Here is a 22,137-nt window from a genome sequence, read left to right as displayed (position 1 = left end):
AGGGGGACGTCCATTTAGAACAGAGGTGAGGAGGAATTTCTTTCGCCAGAGGGAGGTGAATCTGTGGAATTCGTCACCGCAGGCGGCTCTGGAGGCCAAGTCATTGGGGAGACTTAAAGCGGAGGTTGATAGGTTCTTGATTAGTCAGGGCGTCTAAGGTTACAGGCAGAAGGCAGGAGAGTGGGGTTGAGGGGGTGACGGAATGGCACAAGACTTGATGGGCCGAGTGGCCACATTCTGCTCCTATGCCTTACGGTCTTATTAAGCGTTATTAAACCTGATCCTAAAGGCCGATGTATTATCGACTGATCGATTGCACATTTCTGCCGCCGGGTACTGGCCACATTATTACAGCCGGTGATCAAATCCCCGTCCTTTTGGCTCCTTTCAGTTAGACCTGCGATCTGTAATTAGAACAGAGGCGAGGCCGGATTTCTCCAGCCGGCCAGAGGCCGGTGGATCTGTGGAATTCGTGGCCACGCAGGCGGCGGCGGAGGCCGAGCCACATTGAAAGCGGAGGTTGATCGGTTCGCGATTAGGGGCGAAGGAAAGAGAGTGGGGGGGGGGGTGTTGTTGAGAGGGGAAAATAATCCGGCCATGATGGAATAGAGTGGAGCAGACTCAACGGGCCGAATAGCTAAAATCTGCTGATCGTCGTTCACCGCTCGAGCTGGGCGATTACCTTGGAGAGTTCAAACTAGAGGTGATTAGATTACGAGGACACGCAGTCCTCTTTTATTGTCATTTAGTAATGCACGCATTAAGAAATGATACAATATTCCTCCTACAATATTAGAATGGAGCTCCGACTTCTGCAGGGCTCTGGGGCAAGAGAGGAGCGAGCTAGGGCGTTTCTCCGTGGAGGGAAGAGCTGACTTGCCGGAGGCGTACAGGGAGGCAGGGAGGCTGGTAACCAGAGAGAATTTCCTGGGCAAACACGAGGAAATCTGCCGACGCTGGAAACCCAAGCAACACACATCAAAGTTGCTGGTGAACGCAGCATCTCCAGGAAGAGGTACAGTCGACGTTTCGGGCCGACGAAGTCCTGACGAAGGGTCTCGGCCCCGAAACGTCGACTGTACCTCTTCCTGGAGATGCTGCGTTCACCAGCAACTTTGATGCTAGATTTTCCTGGGGGCGGAAATGGCTAATGCCAGGAGTTTCTTTAGCCGGAGGCTCGGGGCTGCCAACACCACTGCCCCCCACCCCACCTCCCCCCCGACCCTCCGGGTTACCTTGCCGTGCAGCATGGTGGCGCTGGCGTCGCTGCGCTGTTCGTGCATCGGCGCGATCAGCGTCCACTGGTTGGTCTCGGGCTCGTAGCGCTCGGCGGTGTTGAGGCGCACGTAGCCGTCGAAGCCGCCCATGGCGTAGATGAAGCTGTGGAGGACGGTGACGCTGACATAGCAGCGCCGGGAGTGCATGGGCGCCACCTGCTGCCACGTCCGCCTCACCGGGTCGAAGCGCTTGACGCTGTTGAAGTAGTCCACGCTGTCGAAGCCGCCGATGATGTAGACGAAGCCGTTGAGGTAGGCGGCGCCGTGGTAAGCCCGGGGGCTCTCCTCCTCGCAGGTGACATTGACCCAGCGGTCGGCGCGGGCGTCGTACGCCTCGATGGCGTTGGTGGGGCTGCCGCCGCTCCAGCCGCCGATGGCGAAGAGGATGGAGAAGGGGAGCCGGGGCCTGGTGAGCGGGTTGCGGAAGTCCGAGCTGGACGGCCCGTTCATGTTGAGGTCGTACATGGCCTTGAGGGCGTTGATAATGATCGGCTTGCAGTCGTCGTTGTCCTTTACGTAGTCGTTGTTCTTGACATTGTTCATGAAGTACTCGGCGTTCATGAGGGCCAGCCTCACCTGCGGGGCCGGGCCGGGGAAGGGGGAAGGGGGAAGGCAAGCAGCGGTTAGCACGGGGAGGAGGAGACCCCGCTGTGCCCACTCATGGGGAAGGCTTCGGGAGTGAACCGCGAGGGGGAAAATCCGCAGCTGGAGCCCCTCAGGCAGAGTCCTACCTTGAGTTCCACGCTGACTGGCAACTCCGGTGCCATTAATATCATTAATACATATATTAATAACCTAGACGAGGGAATTAAATGCAGCATCTCCAAGTTTGCGGATGACAGGAAGCTGGGCGGCAGTGTTAGCTGTGAGGAGGATGCTAAGAGGATGCAGGGTGACTTGGATAGGTTAGGTGAGTGGGCAAATTCATGGCAGATGCAATTTAACGTGGGTAAATGTGAGGTTATCCACTTTGGTGGCAAGAACAGGAAAACAGATTATTATCTGAATGGTGGCCGATTAGGAAAAGGGGAGGTGCAACGAGACCTGGGTGTCATTATACACCAGTCATTGAAAGTGGGCATGCAGGTACAGCAGGCGGTGAAAAAGGCGAATGGTATGCTGGCATTCATAGCAAGAGGATTCGAGTACAGGAGCAGGGAGGTTCTACTGCAGTTGTACAAGGCCTTGGTGAGACCACACCTGGAGTATTGTGTGCAGTTTTGGTCCCCTAATCTGAGGAAAGACATTCTTGCCATATAGGGAGTACAAAGAAGGTTCACCAGATTGATTCCTGGGATGGCAGGACTTTCATATGAAGAAAGACTGGATCGACTACGCTTATACTCGCTGGAATTTAGAAGATTGAAGGGGGGATCTTATTGAAACGTATAAAATTCTAAAGGGATTGGACAGACTAGATGCAGGAAGATTGTTCCCGATGTTGGGGAAGTCCAGAACGAGGGGTCACAGTTTGAGGATAAAGGGGAAGCCTTTTAGGACCGAGATGAGGAAAAACTTCTTCACACAGAGAGTGGTGAATCTGTGGAATTCTCTGCCACAGGAACAGTTGGGGCCAATTCATTGGCTATATTTAAGAGGGAGTTAGATATGGCCCTTGTGGCTAAAGGGATCAGGGGGTATGGAGAGAAGGCAGGTACAGGGTTCTGAGTTGGATGATCAGCCATGATCGTACTGAATGGTGGTGCGGGCTCGAAGGGCCGAATTGCCTACTCCTGCACCTATTTTCTATGTTTCTATGTTCCTCTGGGTTCATCCGCTGCGTGGAGAGAGGGATCCCGTTACACGGGCAACAGTTCGCTCTCCGTACCGTACCGCCCTGCCAGCCGCAATACTCACGGTCGGCCTCCGGCCAACAGAGGGGCCTCCTTTGTTAACGGGGGGAAAGCACGAGTTACCCACACCTCTCCTTCTATCCCCCCTCTCGCCCTCGTTTGGTTTCACGCTCCGCTGTCCTCTCCCGTCAGCTTCAGCCCTCGGCGACCTCCAGCTGTCCACCCCCTCCATCGATCAGGGTCGTCCATGGACGGTGCGTCCCGGCTGTCTGGATACGCAGGCCAGGGCGGTACGATACGGAGAGCGAACTGCTGCCCCCGTGTAGCAAGCTCCCTCTCCCCACGCAGCCGATGGACCCAAAGGACCGGCAGAGACTGACACGGTTTGGCACCAGGAGTTACCAGTCAGCCTCGAACTCAACGTTAGGGACTCCGCTCTCCAGATTTTTTTTTTTCTCTCGGCGGGGTTTACTCCCGAAGCGGGTCAAGCCGCAAGGCAGCGGGTGGTTTGAGAACAGAGTTTCCCTTCTCCCAGATAAGCTGCCAACCGCGGCTGACGAGCCCCATCTGCCGGAGCGACTGGTTTTAAGGCGCCGGTAACCCGCCTTTGCCCCTTCTCCTGTCGGTAGACACGGTTCCGCCGGGCTTAGTAGCTAAACCACACGTGTAGGGCGGGAGCTGGACTTGGTTGTCAGAGGCTACGTGAGACGCACGCCGTTGGGAGCATTTAATAAGTAGTGGAGCTTATTAACCGTCTCCTCCACCCCACCCCTGGTTATGACAACCTTAAGGAACGTTTCCAGCCTCCTTTACCCCTCTCACCTGGATCCACCCATCACTCACCATCTCCTGCGCCACCCCGCCTCTTAACCCCCACGCCCCCCGCCCCCGTCATCTCCCCTCGTCTGTCAGTCCTGGTGAAGGGTCTCAACCCGGAACATCGACTGCCCATCTCCCTCCACAGACGCCGCCCAACCCGCTGTTCCTCCGGCAGTGGGTATCGTTCCCCCCTCCCCGACCCCATTCTGGGCGCCCCCCGGGAGCGCTGCTTAATCCCAGACCGGAGAGCCAAGGCAGTTGGCTCGGTTCAGTGCACGCGTGGAGCCGCTAACGATCTGCCGCAGGATCTCAGCGGGCCGAGCAGCGTCTGTTGGAGGGGAATGAATTGTCGATTGAGTTCCCCCACTCTGACCTTTTACTTCTTCTCACCCGCCCATCACCTCCCCCTGGTGCCCCTCCTCCTTCCCTTTCTCCTATGGTCCACTCTCCTCTCCCATCAGATTCCTTCCTCTCCAGCCCTTTACCTTTCCCACCCATCACCTCCCCCTGGTGTCCCTCCTTCTTCCCTTTCTCCCACGGTCCACTCTCCTCTCCGATCAGATTCCTTCCTCTCCTGCCCTTTACCTTTCCCACCCATCACCTCCCCCTGGTGTCCCTCCTCCTTCCCTTTCTCCCACAGTCCACTCTCCTCTCTGATCAGATTCCTTCCACTCCAGCCCTTTACCTTTCCCACTCATCACCTCCCCCTGGTGTCCCTCCTCCTTCCCTTTCTCCCCTGGTCCACTGTCCTCTCCTAACAGATTCCTTCCTCTCCAGCCCTTTACCTTTCTCACCCATCACCTCCCCCTAGTGTCCCTCCTCCTTCCCTTTCTCCCACGGTCCATTCTCCTCTCCGATCAGATTCCTTCCACTCCGGCCCTTTACCTTTCCCACCCATCACCTCCCCCTGGTGTCCCTCCTCCTTCTCTTTCTCCCACGGTCCACTCTCCTCTCCGATCAGATTCCTTCCTCTCCAACCCTTTACCTTTCCCACCCATCACCTCCCCCTGGTGTCCCTCCTCCTTCCCTTTCTCCCATGGTCCACTCTCCCCTCTGATCAGATTCCTTCCACTCCGGCCCTTTACCTTTCCCACCCATCACCTCCCCCTGGTGTCCCTCCTCTTCCCTTTCTCCCACGGTCCACTCTCCTCTCCGATCAGATTCCTTCCTCTCCAACCCTTTACCTTACCCACCCATCACCTCCCCCGGTGTCCCTCCTCCTTCTCTTTCTCCCACAGTCCACTCTCCTCTCCGATCAGATTCCTTCCTCTCCAGCCCTTTACCTTTCCCACCCATCACCTCCCCCTGGTGTCCCTCCTCCTTCCCTTTCTCCCCCGGTCCACTCTCCTCTCTGATCAGATTCCTTCCTCTCCAGCCCTTTACCTTTCCCACCCATCATCTCCCCCTGGTGTCCCTCCTCCTTCCCTTTCTCCCACGGTCCACTCTCCTCTCCGATCAGATTCCTTCCTCTCCAGCCCTTTACCTTTCCCACCCATCACCTCCTCCTGGTGTCCCTCCTCCTTCCCTTTCTCCCACAGTCCATTCTCCTCTCCGATCAGATTCCTTCCACTCCGGCCCTTTACCTTTCCCACCCATCACCTCCCCCTGGTGTCCCTCCTCCTTCTCTTTCTCCCACGGTCCACTCTCCTCTCCGATCAGATTCCTTCCTCTCCAACCCTTTACCTTTCCCACCCATCATCTCCCCCTGGTGTCCCTCCTCCTTCCCTTTCTCCCATGGTCCACTCTCCCCTCTGATCAGATTCCTTCCACTCCGGCCCTTTACCTTTCCCACCCATCACCTCCCCCTGGTGTCCCTCCTCTTCCCTTTCTCCCACGGTCCACTCTCCTCTCCGATCAGATTCCTTCCTCTCCAACCCTTTACCTTTCCCACCCATCACCTCCCCCGGTGTCCCTCCTCCTTCTCTTTCTCCCACGGTCCACTCTCCTCTCCGATCAGATTCCTTCCTCTCCAGCCCTTTACCTTTCCCACCCATCATCTCCCCCTGGTGTCCCTCCTCCTTCCCCTTCTCCCACGGTCCACTCTCCTCTCCGATCAGATTCCTTCCTCTCCAGCCCTTTACCTTTCCCACCCATCACCTCCCCCTGGTGTCCCTCCTCCTTCCCTTTCTCCCATGGTCCACTCTCCTCTCCGATCAGATTCCTTCCTCTCCAGCCCTTTACCTTTCCCACCCATCACCTCCCCCTGGTGTCCCTCCTCCTTCCCTTTCTCCCACGGTCCACTCTCCTCTCCGATCAGATTCGTTCCTCTCCAGCCCTTTACCTTTCCCACCCACCCGGCTTCACCTATCACCTTAGAGCCAGGCCTGCTTCCCCTCCCCCCCACCCTTTTATTCTAGCATCTTCACCCCCGCCTTCCTTCTCAGTCCTGATGAAGGGTCTCAGCCCGAAACGTTGACTGTTTATTCCTCTCCACAAACGCTGGCCGACCTGCTGAGTTCCTCCAGCATTTTGTGTGTGTGTGTGAGTGTGAGTGTGAGTGTGTTAGTGTGAGTGTGCGTGTGTGTGTGTTGGCAGTTTCTCCCCCACCCCCACCCCCCACAGACGCTGCCCGACCTGCTGAGTTCCTCCAAATGCCATTTCATGCTCCAGATTCCAAATCTCTCCTGTGCGTCTCTGCTGACCCATCTGGACTCCCAAATCACGAGGACTGGACAAGGCCATTCAGCCCATCGAGACTACTCCGCCATCCCAACATGGCTGATTTATTATCCATCTCGTCCCCGATTCTCCTCCTGATGTTTGTCACCCTCACTACTCAAGAACCTGTCAATCTCTACTTTAAATACACCCCCAATGACTTGGCCACCAGTGCCGTCTGTGGCAACGAATTCCACAGATTCACCACCCCTCTGGCTAAAGAAATTCCTCCTCATCTCTGTTCTATTGGGGATCCTATTCTGAGGTGGAGACTTCTGGTCCTAGACTCCCCACTATAGGAAACATCCTCTCCATATCCACTCTATCTGTGTCCTCTGGTCCTAGACTCCCCCACTGTAGGAAACATCCTCTCCACATCCACCCTATCTGTGCCCTCTGGTCCTAGAATCCCCCACTATAGGAAACATCCTCTCCACATCCTCTCTATCTGTGTCCTCTGGTCCTAGACTCCCCCACTGTAGGAAACATCCTCTCCACATCCTCTCTATCTGTGTCCTCTGGTCCTAGACTCCCCCACTGTAGGAAACATCCTCTACCAATCCAGTCTATCTGTGCCCTCTGGTCCTAGACTCCCCCACTATAGGAAACATCCTCTCCACATCCTCTCTATCTGTGTCTTCTGGTCCCAGACTCCCCCACTGTAGGAAACATCCTCTCCACATCCACTCTATCTGTGCCCTCTGGTCCTAGACTCCCTCACTATAGAAACATCCCCTCCACATCCACTGTATCTGTGTCCTCTGGTCCTAGACTCCCCCACTATAGGAATCGTCCTCTGCACATCCACTCTATCTGTGCCCTCTGGTCCTAGACTCCCTCACTATAGGAAACATCCTCTCCACATCCACTCTATCTGTGCCCTCTGGTCCTAGACTCCCTCACTATAGGAAACATCCTCTCCACATCCACTCTCTCTGTGCCCTCTGGTCCTAGACTCCCACACTATAGGAAACATCCTCTCCACATCCACTCTATTGAGGCCTTCCAGTATTTGACAGGTTTCGATGAGATCTGACACCCTGCCAACCCGGCTTCATTGTAAACTCCAGCGAGTGCAGGTCCAGAGCTATTGGATGTTTCACAGGTGTTCCCCGTGACTCTCAGCTAGTGGGGGGACGTGGCAGGGATGGTGGGGAATAGAGGAGTGGTTGGGTTGGGAGGGGGATTGGTGTCACAGGACACGTTGAACTGGCCCATTGCTGTCCAGTTATCCTGTGGGAAGGCGCAAGGGAGTCGCGGCGTCTCCTGGGATGCAGGGACAATCCAACATGCTGGCGGAACTCAGCAGGTCAGGCAGCATCTCTGGAGTGGAACAACTGGTGGATGTTTCGGGCCGACACCCTTCATCATGACCGGTAAGGAAAGTGGGGTGGGGGGAAGAGAGAGACTCGCCATTCTTTTTAAAAAGTAATTCCCTCCCCCTCCCTTCCTCTATCCCTATGTCACTCTGCCCCCTCCCCCAGCTGCCTACCACCTCCCTCATGGTTTCGCTTCCTTCTACTACCCATTGTGTTTTCCCCTATTCCTTCTTCACCTTTCCTGCCTATCACCTCCCTGCCTCCCCTTCCCCACCCCTTTATCTTTCCCCTTACTGGTTTTTCACCTGGAACCTACCAGCCTTCTCCTTCCCAACCTCCCACCACCTTCTTTATAGGGCCTGTGCCCCCTCCCCCTGCGGTCCTGACGAAGGGTTCCGGCCTGAAACGTTGATTGATCGTTTCCACGGATGCTGCCTGACCTGCTGAGTTCCTCCAGCGTGTTGTGAGTGTTGCTTTGACCTCAGCATCTGCAGAGTATTTTGTGTTTATTTCTTACTTTAATTTATCATCTTTAAAAATCACTATGTCCTGCCAAACAACAAATTTCGCAGGTGAGGATCTCTTTGAAGGCAGCGGGAAGACGGGGTGGAGGGCGGGCATCCGGGAAATGGAGGAGGAGCGGGAGGAGGGCGGAGGATTGCCCCGTGGGCAGCATTGCTCACTTGCAGTGGCGTCGCGACCTCCCCGATGTCTGGCCAGCTTCCGACAATCTTTGCCAGTCTCGGCAAGTTCGGTGGTGGTGGGGGCCGGGGAGGAGTGTGGTGATTAGAGGGCGGCACGGTCCTTGAGTGGGACAGGCGGATGGGGACGGTTTCGGAGTTGCCGCTGGTGGGTGTGGGTGTTCTGTGTTGGTCTGGCTGGCAGAGTGGCCAACTGGAATGTGTGACGCCACTTGGGGAAGCCCCTGCCACCCCCGACGCGTCCACCGGCTGTGTTAGACAGCGAGGCGAATGTTGGCATTTCACAGCATGTTTCAATGTTCATGTGAAAAATAGATTTAAATCTTAAATCTTCAAATCCACCCCCCCGCCCCGCAAGACAGGGACAGCACGGGTTAGATACATAATAAAGATTTGCCTGCACAGTCCCAGGGCACGGGATACAGACAGAGTGAAACTCCCTGTACACTGTCCCATCACACACTCCCGATCAGCAACAGTACAGGATACAGACAGAGTGAAACTCCCTCTACACTGTCCCATCACACACTCCCGATCAGCAACAGTATGGGTTAGATACAGAGTGAAACTCCCTGTACACTGTCCCATCACACACTCCCGATCAGCACCAGTACAGGATACAGACAGAGTGAAACTCCCTCTACACTGTCCCATCACACACTCCCGATCAGCAACAGTAAGGGTTAGATACAGAGTGAAACTCCCTCTACACTGTCCCATCACACACTCCTGATCAGCAACAGTACGGGATACAGACAGAGTGAAACCCCCTCTACACTGTCCCATCACACACTCCCAGGACAGGGACAGCATGGGTCAGATACAGAGTGATGTTCCCTCTAGATGGTCCCATCACACACTCCCATTAAAGGGAGAATTTGGGTTAGATACAGAGTTAAACTCCCTTTACACTGTCCCATCACACACTCACAGATGAGCAACAGTATGGGTTAGATACAGAATGAATATCTGCTCACACTGTCCCATCACACACTCACAGAAAACAGGTTAGAGACAGAATGAAGCTCCCTGACCTCTGCTCCAACACACTCCCATGACAGGCACAGCACAGGTTAGATACTGAGTGCAACTCCCTCGACATTGTCCCATCGTACACTCCCAGAACAGGGATAGTATGGGTTAGATACAGAGTGAAGCTCCCCCCACAGCGTCCCATCACACACTCACAGCAAACATTGTTCGAGTCAGAGGAAGCTCCCTCTTCACTGTCCTATTACACACTCCCAGGACAGGGACTTCATGGGTTAGACACAGAATAAAGCTCCCTCCACACACTCACAGATCAGCAACAGATTGGGTTTGACACAGAGTGAGGAGGTGATAGAGAGGAGCAGGTAGTCACACCGGGGCCTCAGGAGACAGATAAGTGGGTAACAGTCGGGAGAGGGAAGGGCAAGAGTCAGATACTAGGGAGTACCCTAGTGGCTTTTTCCCTTAACAATAAGCACTCCTGCTTGCGTACTGTTGGGGGGGGGGACTGCCTACCTGGGGGAAACAACAGTGGCCGTGCTTCTGGCACAGAGTCTGGCCCTGTGGCTCAGAAGTGTAGGGAAAGGAAGAGGATGGCAGCAGTGATAGGGGACTCTATAGTTAGGGGGTCAGACAGGCGATTCTGTGGATGCAGGAAAGAAACACGGATGGTGTGCCACAGGGATCAGTGCTGGGTCCATCGTTATTTGTCATCTATATCAATGATCTGGATGATAATGTGATAAATTGGATCAGCAAGTTTGCTGATGATACAAAGATTGGAGGTGTAGTAGACAGTGAGGAAGGTTTTCAGAGCCTGCAGAAGGACTTGGACCAGCTGGAAAAATGGGCTGAAAAATAGCAGATGGAGTTTAATACAGAAAAGTGTGAGGTATTGCACGTTGGAAGGACAAACCAACGTAGAACATACAGGGTTAATGGTAAGGCACTGAGGAGTGCGGTGGAACAGAGGGATCTGGGAATACAGATACAAAATTCCCTAAAAGTGGCGTCACAGGTAGATAGGGTGGTAAAGAGAGCTTTTGGTACATTGGCCTTTATTAATCAAAGTATTGAGTGTAAGAGCTGGAATGTTATGATGAGGTTGTATAAGGCATTGGTGAGGCCGAATCTGGAGTATTGTGTTCAGTTTTGGTCACCAAATTACAGGAAGGATATAAATAAGGTTGAAAGAGTGCAGAGAAGGTTTACAAGGATGTTGCCAGGACTTGAGAAACTCAGTTACAGAGAAAGATTGAATAGGTTAGGACTTTATTCCCTGGAGCGTAGAAGAATGAGGGGAGATTTGATAGAGGTATATAAAATTATGATGGGTATAGATAGAGTGAATGCAAGCAGGCTTTTTCCACTGAGGCAAGGGGAGAAAAAAAACCAGAGGACATGGGTTAAGGGTGAGGGGGGAAAAGTTTAAAGGGAACATTGGGGGGGGGGCTTCTTCACACAGAGAGTGGTGGGAGTATGGAATGAGCTGCCAGACGAGGTGGTAAATGCGGGTTCTTTTTTAACATTTAAGAATAAATTGGACAGATACATGGATGGGAGGTGTATGGAGGGATATGGTCCGTGTGCAGGTCAGTGGGACTAGGCAGAAAATGGTTCGGCACAGCCAAGAAGGGCCAAAGGGCCTGTTTCTGTGCTGTAGTTTCTATGGTTTCTTTGGTAGTTTGCCTCCCAGGTGCCAGGGTCCGGGATGTTTCTGATCACGTCCAGGATATCTTGAAGTGGGAAGGTGAACAGCCAGAGGCCATGGTACATATTGGTACCAACGACATAGGTAGGAAAGGGGAGGAGGTCCTGAAAACAGACTACAGGGAGTTAGGAAGGAAGTTGAGAAGCAGGACCTCAAAGGTAGTAATCTCGGGATTACTGCCTGTGCCACGTGATGGTGAGTATAGGAATAGAATGAGGTGGAGGATAAATGTGCGGCTGGGGGATTGGAGCAGGGGGCAGGGATTCAGATTTCTGGATCACTGGGACCTCTTTTGGGGCAGGAGTGACCTGTACAAAAAGGACGGGTTGCACTTGAATCCCAGGGGGACCAATATCCTGGCGGGGAGATTTGCTAAGGCTACTGGGGAGAGTTTAAACTTGAATTGTTGGGGGGTGGGAACAGAACTGAAGAGACTGGGGAAGAGGTGGTTGGCTCACAAATAGAGAAAGCTTGGAGACAGTGCAAGAGGGAAGATAGGCAGGTGATAGAGAAGGGACGCACTCAGACCGACGGTTTGAGATGTGTCTATTTTAATGCGAGGACTATTATGAATAAAGCGGATGAGCTTAGAGCGTGGATCAGCACTTGGAGCTATGATGTTGTGGACATTACAGAGACTTGGATGGCTCAGAAGCAGGAATGGTTACTTCAAGTGCCAGGCTTTAGCTGTTTCAGAAAGGACAGTGAGAGAGGCAAAAGAGGTGGGGGCGTGGCACTGTTGATCAGAGATAGTGTCACGGCTGCAGAAAAGGAGGAAGTCATGGAGGGGTTGTCTACGGAGTCTCTGTGGGTGGAGGTTAGGAACAGGAAGGAGTCAATAACTCTGCTGGGTGTTTATTATAGACCACCCAATAGAAACAGGGACATCGAGGAGCAGATAGGGAGACAGATTCTGGAAAGGAGTAATAATAACAGGGTTGTTGTGGTGGGAGATTTTAATTTAACAAATATTGATTGGCATCTCCCTGGAGTGAGGGGTTTAGATGGGGTAGAGTTTGTTAGGTGTGTTCAGGAAGGTTTCTTGACACAATGTGTAGATAAGCCTACAAGAGGAGAGGCTGTACTTGATCTGATATTGGGAAATGAACCTGATCAGGTGTCAGATATCTCAGTGGGAGAGCATTTTGGAGACAGTGATCACAATTCTGTCTCCTTTACCATAGCATTGGAGAGGAATAGGAACAGACAAGTTAGGGAAATGTTTAATTGGAGTACGGGGAAATATGAGGGTATCAGGCAGGAACTTGGAAGCATAAACTGGAAACAGATGTTCTCGGGGAGACGTACAGAAGAAATGTGGCAAATGTTCAGGGGATATTTGTATGGGGTTCTGTGTAGGTACGTTCCAATGAGACAGGGAAAGGATGGTAGCGTACAATTCCGTGGTGCACAAAGGCTGTTGAAAATCTAGTCAAGGAGAAAAGAAGAGCTTACGAAAGGTTCAAAAAACTAGGTACTGATAGGAATTTAGAATATTATAAGGCTATCAGGAAGGAGCTTAAGAATGAAATTAGGAGAGCCGGAAGGGACCATGAGAAGGCCTTGGTGGGCCGGATTAAGGAAATCCCCAAGGCATTCTACAAGTATGTGAAGAGCAAGAGGATAAGACATGAAAGAATAGGACCTATCAAATGTGACAGTGCAAAATTCATATGGAACAGGAGAAAATAGCAGAGGTACTTAATGAATACTTTACTTCAGTATTCACCATGGAAGAGGATCTTGGTGATTGTAGTGATGACTTGCAGTGGACTGAAAAGCTTGAGCATGTAGATATTAAGAAAGAGGATGTGCTGGAGCTTTTGGAAAGCATCAAGTTGGATAAGTCGCCGGGACCGGATGAGATGTTTCCCAGGCTACTGTGGGAGGTGAAGAAGGAGATTGCTGAGCCTCTGGTGATGATCTTTGCATCATCAATGAGGACGGGAGAAGTTCTGGAGGATTGGAGGTTTGTGGATGTTGTTCCCTTATTCAAGAAAGGGAGTAGAGATAGCCCAGGAAATTATAAACCAGTGAATCTTACTTCAGTGGTTGGTAAGTTGATGGAGAAGATCCTGAGAGGCAGGATTTATGAACATTTGGAGAGAGACATAATATGATTAGGAATAGTCAGCATAGCTTTGTCAAAGGCAGGTCGTGCCTTATGAGCCCGATTGATTTTTTTGAGGATGTGACTAAACACATTGATGAAGGTAGAGCCATAGATGTAGTATACATGGATTTCAGCAAGCCATTTGATAAGGTACCCCATGCAAGGCTTATTGAGAAAGTAAGGAGCCATGGGAGCCAAGGGGACATTGCTTTGTGGATCAGAACTGGCTTGCCCACAAAAGACAAAGAGTGGTTGTAGATGGGTCATATTCTGCATGGAGGTCAGTCACCAGTGGTCTGCCTCAGGTATCTGTTCTGGGACCCCTTCTCTTCGTGATTTTTATAAATGACCTGGATGAGGAAGTGGAGGGATGGGTTAGTAAATTTGCTGATGACACAAAGGTTGGGGGTGTTGTGGATAGTGTGGAGGGCTGTCAGAGGTTACAGCGGGACATTGATGCAAAACTGGGCTGAGAAGTGGCAGATGGAGTTTAACCCAGGTAAGTGTGATGTGGTTCATTCTGGTACGTCAAATATATGGCAGAATATAGCATTAATGGTAAGACTCTTGGCAGTGTGGAGGATCAGAGGGATCTTGCGGTCCGATTCCATAGGACACTTAAAGCAGCTGTGCAGGTTGACTCTGTGGTTAAGAAAGCATACGGTGTATTGGCCTTCATCAATTGTGGGATTGAGTTTAAGAGCTGAGAGGTAATGTTGCAGCTATATAGGACCCTGGTCAGACCCCACTTGGAGTACTGTGCTCAGTTCTGGTCACCTCACTACAGGAAGGATGTGGAAACCATAGAAAGGGTACAGAGGAGATTTACAAGGATGTTGCCTGGATTGGGGAGCATGCCTTATGAGAATAGGTTGAGTGAACTTGGCCTTTTCTCCTTGGAGCAACGGAGGATGAGAGGTGACCTGATAGAGGTGTATAAGATGGTGAGAGGCATTGATCGTGTGGATAGTCAGAGGCTTTTCCCCAGGGCTGAAATAGCTAGCATGAGACAGCATACTTTTAAGGTGCTTTGAAGTGGGTACAGAGGTATGTTTTTTACACAGAGAGAGGTGAGTGTGTGGAACGGGCTGCTGGTGGCGGTGGTGGAGGTGGATACAATAGGGTGTTTTAAGAGACCCCTGGATGGCTACATGGAGCTTAGGAAAATAGAGAGCTATGGGTAAAGCCTAGGTAGTTCTAAGGTAAGGACATGTTCGGTACAGCTTTGTGGGTCGAAGGGCCTGTGTTGTGCTGTAGGTTTTCTATGTTTCTATCTGTTCACACTGTCCCAACACACACTCCCAGGACAGGGAGGCACAGGCTAGATACAGAAGGCAGCACCCTCTCCACAGTCATCACCCACTCCTGGGACAGAGACAGCATCCGTTAGAGATAGTGTGAAGCTCCCTGTGCTCTGCCACTACACACTCTCCCAGATCAGGGGCATCAAGGGTGAGAGACAGGGTGTAGCCCCCTCAACAGTGTCCCAACACACACTCACAGGACAGGGACAGCACAGGTTAAATACAGAGTTGAGCCTCCTCTACACTGTCCCATCTCACACTCTCGGAATGGGGACAGCACAGGCTAGGTACGGAATAAAGTTCCCTCGACACTGTCCCATCCCACACTCCCAGGACAGGGAGAACATGGGTTAGATACTGACGGATGCTCCATCCACTTTGTCCCATCACACACTCCCAGGGCAGACACAGCTCGGGTTAGACGAAGAGTGAAGTTCCCTCTGCACTGTCCCATCGCACACTCCCAGAACACAGTTTCGATATGAGTGAAGCTTCTCTACACAGTCCCATCACACACTCCCAGAACACAGGTTAGATAGAGTGAAGCTCCCTCTACACTGTCCCATCACACACTCCCAGAACACACGTTAGGTAGAGTGAAGCTCCCTCTACACTGTCCCATCACACACTCCCAGAACACAGGTAGATAGAGTGAAGCTCCCTTTACACCATCCCATCACACACTCCCAGAACACAGGTTAGGTACAGAGTGAAGCTCCCTCTACACTGTCCCATCGCTCACACCTGGGACAGGAAAAGCATGGGATAGATAGAGTGAAGCTCCCTCTAGACTGTCACATCACACACTGAACAGGGACAGTATGATTCAGATACAGAGTGAAGAGCCCTCTACACTGTCTCAGGACAGGGACAGCATGGGTCAGAGGCAGAAGGAATCTCCCTCTACAGTGTCCCATCGTACACTTCAAGAAAACAGGTTAGAGACAGAATGAAGCTTTCCCTACACTGTCCCATCACATACTCCTGGGACAGGGACATTATGGGTTAGATAAAGAGTGAAGATCCCCCTACACTTTTCCATCACAAACTCCATGGTCAGGGAGAGCATGAGTTCGATACAGAATAAATCTCCCTCTACACTGTCCTATAACACACTCCTTGGACAGGGATAGTATGGGTTAGACACAGAGTGAAGCTTCCTCCACCCTGTCCCATTACAAGCTCCCAGAAAACAGGTTAGAGACACAGTGAAACTTCCTCCACACTGTCTCATCACACACTCCCAGGACACAGGTTAGGGATAGAGTAAGGATCCCTGAACTCTGCCCCAGCACACTCCCTTGACAGGCACAGCTCGGGTTAGATACAGAGTGAAGCTCCCTCTACACTGTCCTATCGCATAGTCCCAGATCAGCAACAGCATGGGTTAGATACAGAGTAAAGATCTATTCACACTGCCCCATCGCACACTCCCAGGACACAGGTTAGAGACAGAGCGAAGCTCCCTCTACTCTGCCCCAAAACAGACCCCCACGACAGACACAGCACAGGCTAGAGACTGAGCGAAGTTCCCTCTACACTGTCCCACACACACTCCCAGGACAGGGACAGCATGGGTTAGATACAGAGTGAAGCTGTCTCTACACTGACCCATCACACACTCCCAGAACAGCAACAGCACAGGTTAGAACCAGAGTGAAGCTCCCTCTAGACTATCCCAATACACACTCCCAGATCAGCCACAACATGGGTTAGATACAGAGTGAAGATCTGTTCACACTGTCCCAACACACATTCCCAGGACACAGGTTAGAGACAGAGTGAAGCTCGCTGTACACTGTTCCAACAAACACCCCCAAGACAGGGAGAGTATGGGTCAGATACAGAGTAAAGCTCCCTCTACACTGTCCCATCACACACTCCCAGGACAGGGACAGCATGGGTTAGATACAGAGTGAAGCTCCCTCTACACTGTCCTATCACAAACTCCCCGGTCAGGAAGAGCATGAGTTTGATACAGAATAGTCATGCTCTACTCTGTCCTATTGCACACTCCCAGTAAATGGGTTAGAGACAGGGTGAATCCTTCGCAGCACTGTCCCGTCACACACTTTCAGAACAGGGACAGCACTGTTCAGATAGAGAGTGAAGCTCCCTCTACACTCTCCCATCACCCACTCCCGGGACAGGAACAACACGGGATAGATAGAGTGAAGCTCCCTCTAGACTGTCACGTCACACACTCTTTGAACAAGGACAGTAAAGTTCAGATACAGTGTGAAGAGCCCTCTACACCGTCTCATCAGACACTCCCAGGGCAGAAGGAATCTCCCCGTACACTGTCCCATCACACACTCCCAGAAAACAGGTTAGAAACAGAGTGAAGCTCCCTCTACACTGTCCCATTGCACACTCCCAGGGCACGAGTTAGACACAGCGTGAAGTTCCCTCTGCACTTTCCCATCTGACACTCCTGGGATGGGGACAGCATGGGTTAGATACAGAGTGAAGCTCCCTCTACACTGTCCTATGACAAACTGCCGAGTCAGGGAGAGCATGAGTATGATACAGAATAAATCTCCCTCTACACTGTTCTGTCGCACGCTCCCAGGTCAGGGACAGCATGTGTCTGAGAGAGAAGGAAGCTCCCTCTACACTGTCCCATCACACCTCTCAAGGCAATCACAGCAAGGGTTAGAATCAGAGTGAAGATCTGTTCACACTGTCCCACACACACTCCCAGGCCACAGTTTAGAGACAGAGTGAAGCTCCCTTAACTCTGCCCCAACGCAGACTCCCACAACAGGCACAGCACAGGTTAGAAACAGAGTGAAGGTACCTCTACAATGTCCCATCACACACTCACAGAACAGGGACAGCACACGACATAGAGAGTGAATCTCCCTCTACATTGTCCCTTCACACACTCCCAGGACAGGGACAGCACCGGTCAGAGACAGATGGAAGCTCCCTTTACACTGTCCCATCACAGACTCCCAAGATGGGGACTCCCAATATAGGGGTTAGAGACGGATCGAAGCTCCCTTTCCTACACTGTCCCATCACACACTCCCAGATCAGCAACAGTATGGGTTAGACACACCTGGAGATCTGTTCATACTGTCCTAATGCACACTCTCAGAACACTGGGTCTTGGAAACAGGTGGCAGGAGGATCTGCCCGGGCAGACTTCCTGGCAATGTTTGAGGAGTATGTTCGTACCCGGGTAAATATTGAGAAGGAACACATGCTGTCCACATTGACCTTACAGTCGTTCTGGGACCATTGGGCTCCGCGGGGGGTAATTGCCATCATTTACACAGATGGAAACATTTTAGTTTAATGTGTATTGTGTATTTGTAGTGTAGTAATTGTGTTAGTCTGGTTTGTAAATATAGCACTGAATTTGTAATAAAGATGTTTTGTGTGTGTATATATATATATATATATATATATATATAAAGGACACAGGTTGGAGACAGAGTGAAACTCCCTCTTCTACACTGTCCCAACATACACTCCCAGATCAGCAACAACATGGGTTAGATACAGAGTGAAGATCTGTTCACACTGTCCCAACACACTCTCACAGGACACAGGTTAGAGACAGAGTGAAGCTCGCTGTACACTGTTCCAACAAACACCCCCAGGACAGGGAGAGTATGGGTCAGATACAGAGTGAAGCTCCCTCTACACTGTCCCATCACACACTCCCAGGACAGGGACAGCACGGGTTAGATACACAGTGAAGCTCCCTTTACACTGTCCCGTGACACACTCACAGGACACAATTTAGCTACAGGGTGAAGCTCCCTCTATACTGTCCCATCACCCACTCCCACAACAGGAACAGCACGTGTTAGACACTGAGTGGAGATTCCTCAACAATGTCCCAATGCACATTCCCAGGACAGGGAGAGCATGGGCTAGATACAGGGTGAAACTCCCTCTACATTGTCCCATCACACACTCTCAGGATAGGGAGAGGGACAGCATGGATTAGATACAGAGTGAAGATCCCCCTACACTGTCCCATCACAAATGCCCCGGTCAGGAAGAGCATGAGTTTGATACAGAATAAGTCTCCCTCTACACGGTCCTATCACACACTTCCAGGACAGGGACAGCACAGGTGAGACACAGAGTGAAGCTCCCACTGCACTGTTCAGTAACACACTCCCTGGGGAGGGACAGCATGAGTTAGATACAGCGTGAAGCTCCCTCTACACTGTCCCATCACACCCACCCAGGGACAGCGCAGTCAGATACAGAGTGAAGCTCCCTCTACACTGTCCTGGGCACAGGTTATGTACAGAGGATAAACCCCAGGGCTACCATCACATCAACAGAAGCTCCCAAGGCATCATTCCTTCATCCAGTAAGGAGGGGGGCACAGAGGGATGAGGATGTCCTTGTCAACTTGCTCCTGGGGCTGGCGAAAATTGCCATCCGTGGCTCCTGGAAAAGGGTGGCAGGAGGTTCTCCCCGGGCGGACTGCCTGGCTATGTTTAGGGGGTATGTTCGAGCCCGGGTGAACATTGAAAAGGAATACGCACAGTCCACGGCGACCGTCGAGATGTTCCGGGACCGTTGGGCTCCGCGGGGTGTAAATGCCATCATTGATGAGGATGGCAATATATTGGTTTAACATGTATTGTCTGTTTGTAGTGTAGTAAATGTGTTATTCACTGGGTTTGTAAATATTGTATAGCACCGACATTTGTAATAAAGAATTTTGTTTAAATATAAAAAAAAAGGCATCATTCCTGGGCGAGGCAGGATCTTCGAAGAAGGGCAGCACCTGGGGACAACTTGAAAGACTGGCCCAGGCCTGAGGACTGTGGTGAGCTGCCGTCAGCACCCAGTAGCAGTGGTCCCACATGATACGGAGGATGCACTAACTCAGCTGCAAACAGAGGAGGCTGGGCATGGGGCTTGCAATCCCATCACGTTAAAAACCCAGACCTATGGCAGCAGGACCTCCATAGATCTCCTTCCTGGGAGAGGAAGGATACACCAAGGACATGGGCTGCACTTGGAGACAATGACCTCATTGCTGAGAGGAAGGATACACCAAGGACATGGGCTGCACTTGGAGACAACGAGCTCATTTCTGGGAGAGGAAGGATACACCAAGGAGATGGGCTGCGCTTGGAGACAATGATCTCATTGCCGGGAGAGGAAGGATACACCAAGGACATGGGCTGCACTTGGAGACAATGACCTCATTGCCAGGAGAGGAAGGATACACCAAAGAGATGGGCTGCACTTAGAGACAACGACCTCATTGCTGAGAGGAAGGATACACCAAGGACATGGGCTGCACTTGGAGACAACGAGCTCATTTCTGGGAGAGGAAGGATACACCAAGGAGATGGGCTGCACTTGGAGACAATGATCTCATTGCCGGGAGAGGATGGATACACCAAGAAGATGAGCTACACTTGGAGACAATGACCTCATTTCTGGGAGAGGAAGGTTCTTTGAAGATTGGCCTGCGGACAACTTGCCCAGGTCAGAGGACTCTGGCAAGCCACTGTTGGTGGTCTATGCCCCAGCCGTTGTGGTGTGCTTAAGAAGAATAAGGAGATGGTTTAATTTTAAGAGGCCAACAGAAGAAGACCTGAGAGCACGAGCAGAGTTATTAAACAAAAGCGATTCTGTGATGTAAGACACACACACACACACAATGCCGGAGGAACCCAGCAGGCCAGGCAGCGTCCATGGGAAAGTGTAAACAGTCGCCGTTTCTGGCCGAGTCCCTTCGGCAGGACTGGCAGCAGGGATCACAGAGGGGGAGCGGTGAGAGGGGGATGGGGGAGGTTTCTCTGAACTCCCATATAACAATTACAGCACGGAAACAGGGCATCTCGGCCCTTCTAGTCCTTGCCGAACGCTTACTCTCACCTAGTCCCGCCGACCTGCACTCAGCCCATAACCCTCCATTTCTTTCCTGTCCATATAGCTGTCCAATTTAACTTTAAACAACAACATCGAACCTGCTTCAACCACTTCTGCTGGAAGCTCGTTCCACACAGCCACCACTCTCTGAGTAAAGAAGTTACCCCTCATGTTACCCCTAAACTTTTGCCCTTTAACTCTCAACTCATGTCCTCCTTGTTTGAATCTCCCCCATTCTCAATGGAAAAAACCTATCCACGTCAACTCTATCTATCCCTCTCATAATTTTAAACACCTCTATCAAGTCCCCCCTCAACCTTCTACGCTCCAAAGAATAAAGACCTAACTTGTTCAACCTTTCTCTGTAACTTAGGAAATGAAACCCAGGTAACATTCCAGTAAATCTTCTCTGTGCTCTCTCTAAGATTTTGTTGACATCTTTCCTATAATTCGGTGACCAGAACTGTACACAATACTCCAAATTTAGCCTTACCAATGCCTTGTACAATTTGAACATTACATCTCAACTCCCGCCCAAAGGAAGATCTAAACTTCTTCGGGGTGGGTATCCCCGGAAGAGACTTCACAAAGTAGTGCTGTAAATCCAAATCGCAAATCTACAGATGCTGGAAATCCTGCCAAGGGTTTCGGCCCGACGCCGTGTGTGTGTGTGTATGTGTGTGTTGCTCTGGATTTCCAGCAGCGGCAGATTTTCTCCTGTTCTGTGATAAACTGCGGTCCCAGACTATTAAGAGTTCTTTTTTTAAAAAAAAAACAAGTTAGAAAACTTCTAAATAGTCAGTGTGACACACTATACCTTAGGTAGCAGTATGACAATGGACCTTTTCCTGATGTCCGGGTCTTGGACAATCCACTTGAGAATGGCGTCGAAGACCACGTCTTCCTGCTTGACGTTTAACTCGTCCTTCTCGATAATGTCTCTGAGCTCGAAGGCCGAGAGCTCCAGGAACTCCTCGCTCACCTTCACGATCTCCTCGAAGTGGTGCAGGATGTACATGTAGGCTTTGTGCCGCAGATCGGGGCAGAAGTAGTAGTCGGCAAACTTGCAGATGCCGATGCAGTTCTCGAGGCACAGCTGGGCCTGCAGGAACTCGCAGCAGGCGCGGACGATCCCCAGCACGTTGAACTGGTCGGCGGCGGCCAGGAGCCGCTCCACGTTCTCCACGGTGACCGGGACCGTCCGAGTGTAGGCGTACTCAATGATCAGCTTCATCATGTCGGGCGACACGCCCGGGATGTTGTACACCTTCTTCTCTATGCTGTTCCAGCCGCTGGTGAACAGGGCGCTGTGCGGGGACGGAGGGGAAAGGGAAACAGAGGCGTTCAGGCATGAGTTCCCCTCCGCCCTCCCTCGCAAAACCCTCCCGCCGGCGCTGGAGAACTTGGGCAACGCGCACAAAAGCGACCGAGGAACTCAGCAAGTCAGGCAGCATCCATGGAGAGGAATATATTGTATAGACGAGGTTCGGACCGGTAGGTTGGGGAGAGTTCCGATGCAACTCAAAGTTGAAAGCAACTTTCTATCAAAGTTTATATACAGTACTGTATATATATATGTGTATATATATA

General features: G+C 51.6%; 1 protein-coding gene across 1 annotated transcript in view; it reads right to left on the bottom strand.

Annotated features, from left to right (window-relative positions):
- The window catches only part of LOC140191878 (kelch-like protein 10), a 31,146-nt gene extending 9,347 nt beyond the window's left edge, over positions 1–21,799 (bottom strand). The window contains exons 1-2 of the mRNA XM_072249693.1: positions 21,365–21,799; positions 1,236–1,853 (exon numbers count right to left, since the gene is read on the bottom strand). Coding sequence (XP_072105794.1) covers positions 1,236–1,853; positions 21,365–21,784 — 1,038 coding nt within the window. The 5' untranslated portion in view covers positions 21,785–21,799. The remainder of the gene's footprint in view (positions 1–1,235; positions 1,854–21,364) is intronic.
- Between the last annotated feature and the right edge of the window lie 338 nt (positions 21,800–22,137).

Source organism: Mobula birostris, chromosome X, assembly GCF_030028105.1.
Source record: "Mobula birostris isolate sMobBir1 chromosome X, sMobBir1.hap1, whole genome shotgun sequence".
Lineage (NCBI taxonomy): Eukaryota > Metazoa > Chordata > Chondrichthyes > Myliobatiformes > Myliobatidae > Mobula > Mobula birostris.
The sequence above is the reverse complement of the archived record's forward strand: the minus strand, read 5'-3'. Positions and strand labels throughout refer to the sequence as shown.